Source organism: Parus major, chromosome 1 (assembly GCF_001522545.3).
Source record: "Parus major isolate Abel chromosome 1, Parus_major1.1, whole genome shotgun sequence".
Taxonomy (NCBI): domain Eukaryota; kingdom Metazoa; phylum Chordata; class Aves; order Passeriformes; family Paridae; genus Parus; species Parus major.
Genome location: NC_031768.1, coordinates 60,531,696 through 60,543,794, shown reverse-complemented (window position 1 = coordinate 60,543,794; position 12,099 = coordinate 60,531,696). Strand labels below are relative to the sequence as shown.

At 40.4% G+C, this 12,099-nt stretch overlaps 1 protein-coding gene across 4 annotated transcripts in view; it reads left to right on the top strand.

Moving 5' to 3' along the window:
- Positions 1-5,182, top strand: part of ZC3H13 (zinc finger CCCH-type containing 13) — a 46,017-nt gene extending 40,835 nt beyond the window's left edge. For 3 of the 4 annotated variants that reach the window (XM_033514696.1, XM_015631361.3, XM_033514693.1), the window contains 3 exons: positions 664-864; positions 3,931-4,094; positions 4,674-5,093. In XM_033514696.1, coding sequence (XP_033370587.1) covers positions 664-864; positions 3,931-4,094; positions 4,674-4,844 — 536 coding nt within the window. In that variant the 3' untranslated portion in view covers positions 4,845-5,093. Of the gene's footprint in view, positions 1-663; positions 865-3,930; positions 4,095-4,673 lie in introns of all 4 variants that reach the window. The other variant, XM_015631352.3, reaches the window with a different exon arrangement.
- The last annotated feature ends 6,917 nt before the right edge of the window (positions 5,183-12,099 follow it).

Genomic DNA, 12,099 nt, shown 5'->3' with positions numbered 1-12,099 from the left:
GAATATAAAGATTAGATCAGTGTGCATATATTGCTATTGTGATGTTGACAGTATTTCTGAATTAGGAGTGCAGTCTGTGAGCAGATTCTGTCTCTGCTTGAATGCTTTCCAAGTGCACTGGGAAGAATGGAATTGTCTAATTGTCCTAAGTTCAGCTGGGTAATCTGGGCTGTGTGAACTAGCTTTCTGAGCATTTAATTTGAATCCATCTTATCATGTTCAGTTGTATTGTGACTTTTCTGAATGCATAAGTAATATGTCCAAACGTGCTGCCTAAGCAGGATCTGATTTCACAAAGGGATTGCAATAAAAATAAAGCAGAATATTAGGCATGGGTTGGGTTTTTTAATCCATATAGCTTTTTATTTCTATTTCTTTTTGTATTTCTCCTGTTTTCCACCCATCTGAGTGTTTCCACCCATCTGAGTGAGTTTTGACATTCTCACCTGGAGGGTCCAAGAGGACTGCAGAACAATGTTCATGTAATATATATATAATATGATATAGATATATATAATATGATATATATATAATATGATATATATATATATATTTATATATATATTGCTTTCAGGAGACAGGCATGTGCACAACGTGTGAAATTAATCAGCTGTGGTAAGGGGTGGTGATGTGATAACTCATTCTTTGTCAATGTTTTTGCAGATCCAGTGGATGTTATAGATGTAGACTGGTCCAGTCTTATGCCAAAGCAGCCAAAAGAACCACGTGAGCCTGGGGCTGCGCTCTTAAAATTCACACCAGGTGCTGTTATGCTGAGAGTTGGCATTTCCAAGCGGTTGGCAGGACCAGAGCTCTTCAGCAAAATAAAAGAGACATGCCAGAGAGTGTTAGAAAAACCTAAAGGTAACTTCTGCAGGGATTAAACTGTCTTTTATGTGTAATGAGAAAGTCCTTATGAAATGTGCCTTAGTTCATTATTTTAGGTTTCAAAGACCACAGAAAGTGTATAATGAGTATTGTGTGAAAATTACAGAAATGTGATACAATAGCGTGTTGGTCAGATTAGTGTTTTGATTGCAGCAATGGTGAGGAGGTCTAGACTAATAAACAAAACAAAATTGCTTTTATCTTAGTGGAATATTCTTTTTGTGAGACAATTCATGCTTTCCTAGCCTGACTTGTCTCTGTCTTAGAGAGCTAAATGTCTTTTCCAGTGAACTAGAAGTAGTATTTCAAGAAAGAAATAAAGATTTCTTATTTTCATTCTAAGGATCCTTTCTAGAATTTATAGATAGGGGTTTTGGCTCAGAATGAAGGCACTAAGTGAAATATGTATATTATATCTCTACTAAAAATGGGAAATACAATAATTCACAGGTTTGGACATAGTGTATGTTGCAAGACATGCATGATAAATGGGATAGGCGTCAATTGTACTAGTACTGTTTACTACAGTTCTGAGCGTTAGCAGGGCTTTTCCATGAGAAAAAAAGATTATTTTTCTCTTTCACATCCCAGGAACCAGTTGACCTGCTTGTAACAACTTGCATGGTAGAATGGTTCTTTTGGGACTATGACACATTTGCTTTCTGTAAGACCTCTAAGCAAATTATTGCAGGATCTGAACGTTAGAAAATTGTGGCTTACAAATAACAGTATCTGCAGAGCTCATGGGTTTTTTTACTCAGTAAATTCTAGTTCTTAATTTAAAACAATACCTTTCACTTTACACTATTCTTGTTGTCTTGTTAACCTCACAGTCTCGGATAAGTGAGGAGAAAAAAAAAATCCTAAACTTCTTTTAGTTGTGCTAATCTCCATCAGTATCGCTGTTTACTTGAGCCATTTAAATTGTATAACTGTATTAACTGTGAGCTGTTACTATTGCTCCTATTTTTTTTTTTGAGTCAAATAAAATACTGAGTTTTCCCTCAGTATACAAACTATATAGTCAAGGTGTGAACTGTGTCTCTCTCCCTGTAAGCCTTAATTTTGCTGTATACTTCAACAATTCTTACCAGGGATTCCTTGCAACAGCAACTGCACTGCAGGATCATTTCACCTGGGTGTTCAAAATGATACCTGAAATAATCTCAGTAATCCTTTCATGCTACCCTAGAAATACAGTCCTTAGAGATAATAGGAGGCTCTCCAGCGCTGCCTCTGGACTGTCTTAAGTATACTTGGATTCAGCAGAACCTTACTCTGGAGAGGATGGGGGATTTGAAGTGCCTCTCTTGGTTTCCCTTTGGTGTGTGTGTGCAATCTGTCAACATCAGAGTTCCAGCACTGCTAGTAGGCTTTCAAGTGTCTGCACTTCCTCTGCAATCAGCCAGATGAGTGTTCTCTTTATAGAGACTACACAGCCACAGCACATGTAGTCTAAAGAAAGACACAAATATGGTGCCCTGAAAACTGAATGGATCTGCGCTAGATGTGCTCAGTGTGTAACAGTGAAAAAGCAGCATTTTCACACTGGACTTCATGGTTGTATGATTTGTCTCCCTGTCTCTTATTCCTGAGGTTGGTGTTCCCATCTTTGTTCTTGTTGAGGAATAAATTGAAATATTTCTGGTAATACTATTAAATGCATTAAGTCGGGAAATGATACCTGGTTTCAGGGTGTGCTTTTTAAATTATTTTTGCTTTGGAAACAAAAATCTGTAGTATGTGATGGTATTGAGATTTTTAGCTGACGTGCCCTCTATTATATGCAGTTGCTCCTCTAAAGATATGGACATCCTTACTTGCCAGATATGCTCAGCAAGCATCTGGCACCTGAGAAGACTCTGCAAGCTGTCTGTTTTACCTTTGAAGTGACCTTTTTGTGTCTTGTCACTTATTTCCATTTTTTGATTGTCCATTGAGGTTGTCTTTGACTTCAGTGCAGTTCCCTTTAACCTGCCCTTCATTTCATGTAACTTACTTGTTTCTTTTCACCTTGTTTAAAAAGTAGTTTAAAAACTACCGAGTTTCATCCAAGTTCTGAGTGGTTTAAAAAATGCCACTTTGTCCTCTTCTATGTTCACACTGACAAACTGCTAGAGCAGTCTTTGCTTTTAAAAGTATTTTCCCACAGGGCTCTTCACATCTTGAGTGAGGTGTTAAATTCTCTGCTGAACACGAGCTTTACTATGTAGAGGCAGCTGGATTCGACTCAGCCACATACTTTTCCAGCTTTTTTTCTATTACATTATAATCTTCTCATTTACTGTAAATGGGCTGTAAATCAATGAGCTCTGGTCCAGCCCTGTGTGCTCTTTTTGTCTTTGCATTTCCTAGAAACATATGAATCTTGTTGCAGAACAAGAGTCACCTCAGGATCCATCTTTTCTAGAAGTGTTCTTTCTCCACACTGTTTCTTCTGGTAAATGTGTTGAAGGACTGGTCCTGTCACCTTGAGTTCTGTTAAATGCCTTAGGTGAGCCGGTAGGAAGGGGTGATCCATTGGCAGCTGCTGACTTGTTCTCCAGGTTCATCCACCACAAATGAAAAAATTATCCTAGGTAATTGTATTTCACTTCTGCATAGCCATACAAAAAAAGTGTTGACATTGGCACAGTTACCTGGTGTCTTGCAAAGAAGTGAAACTTGGGCTACTTTATGATTAATGCAAGTGGTAAACAAACACCTTTTGTCCATCACACGTCTTACCATAAATCATACCCTGTCTTTTGTCCAAAGCTGTCACTTCATTTTTAGGCTTCCCAGTGATTGCTGTCTCAATATTGCTTTCCAGTGCTGAAACTAAATACAAGGATATCCATCCTTCCCTTTGAATGGCAAAGGATTTATTCATATGATTTTATAAACTGAAATACTCTTTTTATTATTTTTTTTCCAAACTTTGATATTGTTTAGAAGGCAGAAATACAAATAGTAAAATGTTAAGAAAATTGATATGACTGTATGTTGCTGTTCAAAAATACCATGTTTATATAGATCTCTGCAAATCTCACTTCTTTCTAGATGCAGAAAACCTTTTTGAACACGAGCTGGGAGCACTGAACATGGCTGCACTTCGGCGAAAAGAGGAGAGAGCCGGCCTTCTCAGCAATCTGGGTCCTTGCTGCAAAGCGCTGTGCTTCCGCAGGGATTCTGCAATTCGGAAGCAGCTCATGAAGAATGAAAAGGCAAGTGGTCTGCTTACAGTGCTGGGTCCAAGGGTGGGAACACATGCTCCTAAGCAGAGCTTTTCTCTTGGGAGATAACTTTTGTGTTTGTTGTTCTGAAGCAGATCTGGTCCTTTAAATAATAAACTGACTTTTATTTATAGAGGTTGTAGGGTGTTTATTTTTTATGTAAAATGAGAGATTAATTTAAGTTTGAGACCAGAGCTAGGTCCTGTTTCTTATAATTTTGGGGTTTAAATTCTGAAGATGCATTTTCTATATTTAGAGAATACATAATAAAAATAATTAGGTAAAATATTCTCTCAAAGGTAACTGTTGAATAACTTTCCTGTTTAAGGTTCTGTGTGCTTTTGTAAGAATTGTAAGAATCCAAGTTAAAATAAAAACTTCTGCTGTAAGTTTTACGATTTTGTATGCTGGTACAAAAATCATAATTCTCCAAGTTTTTTCTAGTGGTATGATTAGTATGATTAAACCTCTAATTACTGAGAGTACTTGAGGTTAATTTCCCAGCTTGCATGTTAAAAGACATTGTTTTCAGTTCTTCCCTTTTTTAAATTCCATTTCCAATTTCAACAGGGTGCAACAAAACAAACTTACACAAATTCCGCAGCGATGGACAGTGACTTGTTACGGTTGAGTCTACGGTTATTCAAACGAAAGACTGTGTGCCAAGTTCCCGGGCAGGAAAAGACAGAGGACAACAAAATTCCACAGCCAGCTCTCCAGCAGGAAGTGTGTGTGACTTGAGGAAGTGGCTGCAGTGGCACTTCTTGATTTTGAGTTGATTTCTCACTACCAGTGTGTTGGTGTTGCTGTTTAGAACTGGTGGTTGTAAAGCGGCTCTAGAAGATGTAAGGAAATACTCCATTTGTACACAGTTAAGAATATTGGGTTTAGATGTGAATAGGAGTGAAAAATTAAGACTTCTGTGTGGGGGGTCTCTGCAATTTTTGTAATATTGAACCTTACACTGTAACATAAACCTGTTTTATGGTGCATCAAGTGTAATAATGTGAAGATGTCTGGGTTTAGCAGTTTATAACATCAACTGATATTAAACTGAGGAAAACTGTCTGTGAATCTTTTTCCTGACTATGAATGGGTATTTCCGCCACCACCTTGGTCCCTCAGTACACTTCTGAAATTTGTTAAATAGTTGTGAATCTGTTTGCCTTCTTTTTTCCAAATCCCTTTCTTATCACAGTAGCCTCTGGTGTGGATTTGGATCAAACTCTAATTCTTTTCCAACTTTAACATAGGTTTCCTTTAATGTAATTTCTGAATACAAAAATCTAGTCCAGTCAGTTAAGGCTCCCTTTCTTGTTAATTAAAGAGAAAGTTTCTACAAAAAAAAAACCTAAAAACAAAAATACAAAAAAAAAAAAAACCCTACAAACAAAAAAATCCCACTTGAAGAAATTATTACAGTTTTAGGTGTCTATATTTGTGAGACTAACTGCATTTTGGAAATGCTGGCTCCTTTCAAAAAGGGCTAGCTAGTGCATGTTGAAAAACTCCTGCAGAACAGCACAGTCATTCATTGCAGCCAGGAGGGCTTTGTGTGGGAACATGCTTTTCAAACCTTATTTCCTTTTACAAGAAGGTAATCCACCTGGTTGATCAAGGAAAGCTACTTGATGTAATCTTCTTGGATTTCAATAAAGCTTTTGATACAGTCTCTCAAATATCCTTCTGGACAGAAAGAATGTCCAGCACACAGCTGGATAAACACACCATGCAATGGGTGAGCAGCTGGCTCGTGGGTCAGGTACACAGGGTTACAGTGAATGGGGTGACATCAGAGTGGTGACCTGTCACTAGTGGGGTTCCACAGGGCTCCATCCTCGGCCCTGTGCTCTTCGTCACTGTCATTAAAGGCTAAGTAGGCTTGCCAGTGACACTAAATTAGGAGGAACTATTGATCCGCTGGAAGGCAGGGGGCCCTGAAGAGAGACCTCGATAAATTAGAGATAGGCAATTGCTGCCCATATGAGGTTCAGCAAGGGTAAGTGCTGCATTCTGTTCCTGGGATGGGACAACTCCAGATGGATATACTGACTGTGGAATGAGAGGTTGGAAAGGAGCCCCATGGAAAGGCACCTGAAGGTCCTGGTCAATGCCAGGTCAGCAGTGCCCTGGCAGCTGTGTCCTGGCTTATATTGGACACAGCATCACCAGCCTGGCAAGGGAGGGGAGTGTCCTGCTCTGTTCTGCACTGCGGCACCTCGAGTCCTGTGTGCAGTTTGGGGTGCCACAATAGAAACAAGACATTTAACTATTAGTGTCCAAAAGGAGGGCAAAGAGGATGGTGAAAGGCCTTGAGGGGGTGCCATATGAGAAGCAGCTGAAGTCACTTGGTCCGTTCAGCTGGAGGAGAGCAGAGACTTCACTGGTCTTCAACATCCTCACAAGGGGAAAAGGAGGGGCAGGCACTGATCTCTGATCAGTGATCAGATCTGTCACTGATCCTGACAGGACCAGAGGAGACGGCATGAGGCTGTGATGGGAGGTTTGGGTTGGATATCAGGAAAATGTTCTTCACTCAGAGGGTGGGTGGGCACTGGAACAGGCTCCCCAGGTTACTGGTCACAGCACCAGCCTGACAGAGCTCAAGAAGCATTTGGACAAGGCTTTCAGGCACATAGTGTGATTCCCAGGGTATTCTCTGCAGGGCCAGGAGTCCAACTGATGATTCTTGGGTGTCCCTTCCAACTCAGGATGTTCTGTGATGGATTTTGCATTCTGTTAGTTATCAGGACAGATCAATCCTATGTAGCAGCCTGAGGGTGTTTCACAGTTGCTGAGTTTCAGGAGGTTTTGTGTGTTAGCTGTAGAGGCACTAACCAATGATGTTTTTGCTGTTTATTAAGATTTCCAAGGCATGTTAGGGACTTGTCAAATCTGGGCTCAATTTTGTAAGAATTGTTTTATTACAAAATTTGTGAGGGATCTTGGGATCATACCAGTCTTGAAACCAAGACTTGTAAAACCTCAGACTAAGTCTTTGTGTATACCTCTATACTTTTCCTGGCTTTAAACTTGAGCTGCTTCTTTGAATTCTGCTCACAGAGAATTGAAAAAAAATCCATAGCTATACATTGATGCTGGGTCGCTGAAGACGAACTTGCTTTTGTTGTTCTCACTCAGGTTGAAAATGAGTTACAAACCACTAAATCTTTTGACAAGTTGGCTTATATCAGTTTCTTATCCTTTTTTCTCCACTTGGAGCCAGCACACTGTGGTGGGATGTTGAGTGTGCTAACAGCAGGTCTGTCTCACATCTGTGATTGCTGCAGTTGTATTGGCTTCAGGCAAAGGCCTAACTGTGAACAGCAATGCAGTTCAAATACAGAGATTTCTTACTATAATGCTTTCTGTAACACCTAGTACCTAGGGGTTCAGTAAAATGTTCTTACACTACATTTAAAGAATTGTTGAAGATGTGAGGAAGTTTTTATTTCTGTTTTTAGTTCTATTTTTTTAAGTGCCTACACAGCAGTGTATGGTACTCATATAAAATGATTTGAGAAATCTCTGCCATTTTTTTTTTATTCCTATTAAGCTATGTGACTCAGGCAAAACTTCATTTTCTATTTTTCACTTTCTGGACATTTTTAGCTTGCTGACTCTTATTTGTGATGTCATTGATGATTTTTTATATGCTTATAAAAAAATGACGTGTCTTAAATGCTGTAGTACCCGAGCAAGAGTTAACAAACCAATTCTATTCAGCATTTAAATGTGTTCTCTGTTTTATAGCTACAATAATGCTGCCTTTAAGCTGAAAGTATTAGATCATTGCTACCAATTATGTTAAAGCCTATTTTAACCTCTGTCTCTAAAAGGCATAAAAATGTTTGATAGCTAGAAACAGCCTTATCTGAGACCACAGTACACAAAATAGATTAATGGTGTGGCATTTAATTACACCGTGCTTTAAACTGTCTTCCTGTAAAAGTCAAGGTGTATATATGCACTTAGTTTGGAGAAGAGTATTTCACATTATCCTAGGAAACTCAAAATAAAGTAGGTCTGATGGGCTACTATGGGTATCTCCTGAAGTGACAGTGTTCCATCAAAGCCAGTGCTGACCTGTACCATCATTTGTTGGGATTATACAAAGAACAGTGCTGAAATTGCCTCTTAGACACCTTTTCTTTAATCCAATTTGCAGTACTTAGAACTGCAGAAGTATGTTAACAGTACTGGCAGAAAACCTAGGTGTTCCTGTGGGAAGCCCTAAGATTCTTTTTCAAGCATTTCCCTTCACCTGTCAGAAATTACTGTATGGGTAGAGCCCAGTAAGTATGAAGCTCCTGTGTATGAGTATTTTAGTCTCCATCATTTTAACTAAAAGTAATGTTTAGTTTGCACGGAATATAAGTTAAAAACTGTCATCAGGTAGTTTTACAATAGCTTTAAGAAAAGGAGAATTGCCTACATCCCAATTTCAGAAAAAGGTGTGAAACTTGTCTGAATTGCAGACCTTACTTTAGGACCTTCCATCTTTGGACCCTCCACACCTACCATGTGTTGATTATCATTTCTGTGATGGGTCTCTTGCATCTTTTCTTTCTTCCCCGTTGCTCTCCTAGCTTGATTTTGAGGGGAAAAAGAATGGGTGGAAGAATTTTTGTCCATTTCACATTTGTAAGGCTTCAGGAGGATACACAAGAGCCTGTAATGTTTCCAGCAGTGAGGCTAAATGTATGCCTCGGGTGCCCTTTGTGTGCTGGCCTCAAGTCTGAAAACACAGAGAAGCATCTCTCCCTACTCAGTTTTTCCTTTTGAGCTGTGGCAGAGACTTGAAAGCGGTCCCTGAACCAGCTTGGAGACGTCTGCCCTCTCTGCTGCTAAACCCATGCTGTGCCTGGTTGGACGATAAATTAGTTTGAAGCATCCCCGAGGTGCCAGTGGCACGTGGCGCTGCAGAACAACGAGCTGTGCCTGTGCTGGTGGATGAACCAGGCTTTCATCCCAGTGAAACGCTGGGCCCAGCTCCTGCAGCCAGAACAGATTCTCAGGAAGAGCAGATTTTCAGAGCCTCGAGACACAAATGGGACCATGACCTGTATCTTGGGGTAGGGTCACATTCATTATCCCAAACACTACTTCAGGGCTATTGCTGCTTCAGCTAGTGGGGGGAGATAAGGATTTTGACAGTGGGCCATCTGCACCGAGTACTCAAAAGCATACTTAAAAGAATTTAAACAGTTTTGGAAGATTAAAGCTTTTATTTGAATTGCTTTGACACAGTTGGGTTCTCCTTTTCCTGCTGTAAGGATGCCATTTATCAGGGAACAGGCTGGCTGAAGCTGGACACAGCCTGTGTATTCAATACCAAAATTTGCTACCAGATAAAAGAGTTCAGGAACCTCTTGTTTTGCAGTAGCAGTCAAAGTCTGTTTTTCTAAGGATCCTTTTACAAAGCAGCTGTTTTTACTGTACAAGTCTTTGTTTTAATGCCACTTGGAGGCCCAAAGATATGGTACCAAATGCTTGGTCTCACTGCACACATTGTGAATAAGGGATTGTGGGCACTGTGGGTGTCCAAGGTGTTTTTGGATGCAATTTGGATTTGGATGCAATTGAGAACGGCAAATGAATTGTTAAAAAGATAATAAAAAGCTCTAAACAAAACCCTAAACTCCAAAGTAAAGCAATGTGACCAAACATCAAGATGTGAGGAGTTTCTTCAACAGCTAGCCTCCAGAAAATTTGAAAATTTGTCCCATCAGACTCTATAAAGGAGACCAATCATGTGGGAGAGACAAGTGCTGAAGCAGTATTTAGTGGCCAAATGCCCAGAGTTTTATGGAAGAAGTCTGTTTTTGTACTGTACAGCCGGTATTATTGCCTCTGCCCTATCAGCAGGAATCAACTGATGAAAGGGAGAAGATAAACTTCTGGGAAAGCTTAATTTCTTAATATCTGCTTTCACTGCTGAGGGTGCATCTATCACAGACTTGCTTTCTTTCATTAGTGATAAAATTGAGGTGTTACCTACAAAGATTGAAGTGTCAGAATACATATCTGTACAAACTGCTGAGGCACAGAGCAATGTGCTGCCAGATTGTAAGTGTACAATTTTAAGTGCCTTGTTTACACAGAAAATGCAGAAAATGCATGCACAAACTGTGCTAGCAAGAGGTTTCAGAGGACTTAGGAAACGTCTCGCACAAGGTTAGTAAGAAAAAGTTAAGCTGTAGTGAGTGAAGAATAAAGAAATGACATGAATTTTAAATTAATGAGGAAACAGAAGGCAAAAAAGAGGATTAACTGATCATGTCTCATCACAAACAGCTCACAGTGGGTGACCTCCCTGTACATTTGTGATTTGGGAAGGAGCTGTCTGAGAAGCAAGATGAGAAAATTTGCAAATTACAGTTAACAACTGGGGGGAAACCCAAAGAGATGTGTTTGCTGCCATGTGGCCTATTCATTTAGCTCATTTCAAGTCCTTCTGCCAGTCAGCATCACGATGTCCAAAAGTGACTCCATTTGGTTTGCTCAGCATGGGTTTGGTCACAGGGCTCTACAGGGATGGGTTCTGTGAGAAGCAGACAGAAGTTTATCCCAAATCCAGCGGTGACAGTGGTAACACCTCTGGGATAGCAGAGTTAGGAAAGGGAAGAAAAAAGCCTGTGCCACTGTAGATGGAGATAGGAGTGGGAATACATGAGAGGAACAGCCCTGCAGGCTCCAAGGTCAGTGGGGAAGGAGGGACAGGAGGTGCCCCAGGTTCCAGAGCTGGGATTCCCCTGCAGCCCTGGGTGCAGCCCATGGGGAGGCAGCTGTGCCCTGCAGCCTGTGGATGTCCTTGGGGAGGCAATGGCAGCATGTGAAGAGCCCACACTGAAGCCAAGGGATGCCCAATGGAGGCTGATCCTGCGGGAAGTCCATGCTGGAGCAGCCTCCTGGCAGCACCTTGGTCCTGTGCAGAGAGGAGCCCACGCTGGATCAGGCTTGTTTGCAGGACTTGTGACCCTGTGGGGACCCACACTGGAGCACTTTTTGAAGAACTGCAGCCATGTAAAATTCTCAGGGAGAAATTCATGGAAGTCTTCCATAGGAGGGCCTCACACTGGGCCAGAGGAAGAGTGTTAGTCCTGAGGAGGAGGAGGAGGAAGAAGAAGCAGCAGAGACAACTAGTGATGAACTGACCACAGCCCCCATTCTCCATTCATCGGTGCCACTGAGGTGAGGCAGATAGAGAATTCAAGAGTAAAATTAAGCCCAGGAAGAAAGAAAGAGTGAGAGAAAGGTGTTCTAAAACTTGGGTGTTAATTCTCATTACTCTACACTGATAATAAGTTAAATAAGTTTTTTATTTGAATGAGTCTGTTTTGCCCATGACAGTAATTGGTGAGTGATCTCTCTCTGTCCTTATTTTGTCCTACAGGCCTTTCATTATATTTCCTCTCTCTTGTCCAGCTGAGAGAAGTGAATCGAGTGGCTTTGGTGGGCACCTGGTGTCCAGCTGGGGTCAACCCACCATATTGGCATAACACTGAAGCAGAAAATTTAATCAATGTCTATACCTTGTAGTGCCTTAAGTTTGTGATATTGGTGCCAGAAGGAAACCTATAGCTCACAGAAAAATTCAATCTGAAGTAGAAAGATATGTGTAAAGCCAAAAATAGAAGAATATACAGAAAAAAAAAAATGCATTCAGAGGTAGAAAATGGACAATGAGTAGTTTCCTAATGTCAGAAAATTTATTGCAAAGCAGGTGAGGACTTGGAGAAGACATGTAAGATCTTATATCAAGGATATTAAAATTCTTGGGACGGTGCCCTTAAAAAGGAAAGGATTAATATGTGAACTAGTGGTCCAGAAAAAGAAGCATGGAAGATACTTTTTTTTTCTGCTCCTTATGACAAAGCTCAGTTGATATTCAGTAAAACCAAAGACTGGCAGAACTGAACAATGGATTAGAAATTCTTCTTTTCTTCACAGTGCCTAATTAGGTTTAGAGTTCAAGCTGTAGGATGTGGCAGAA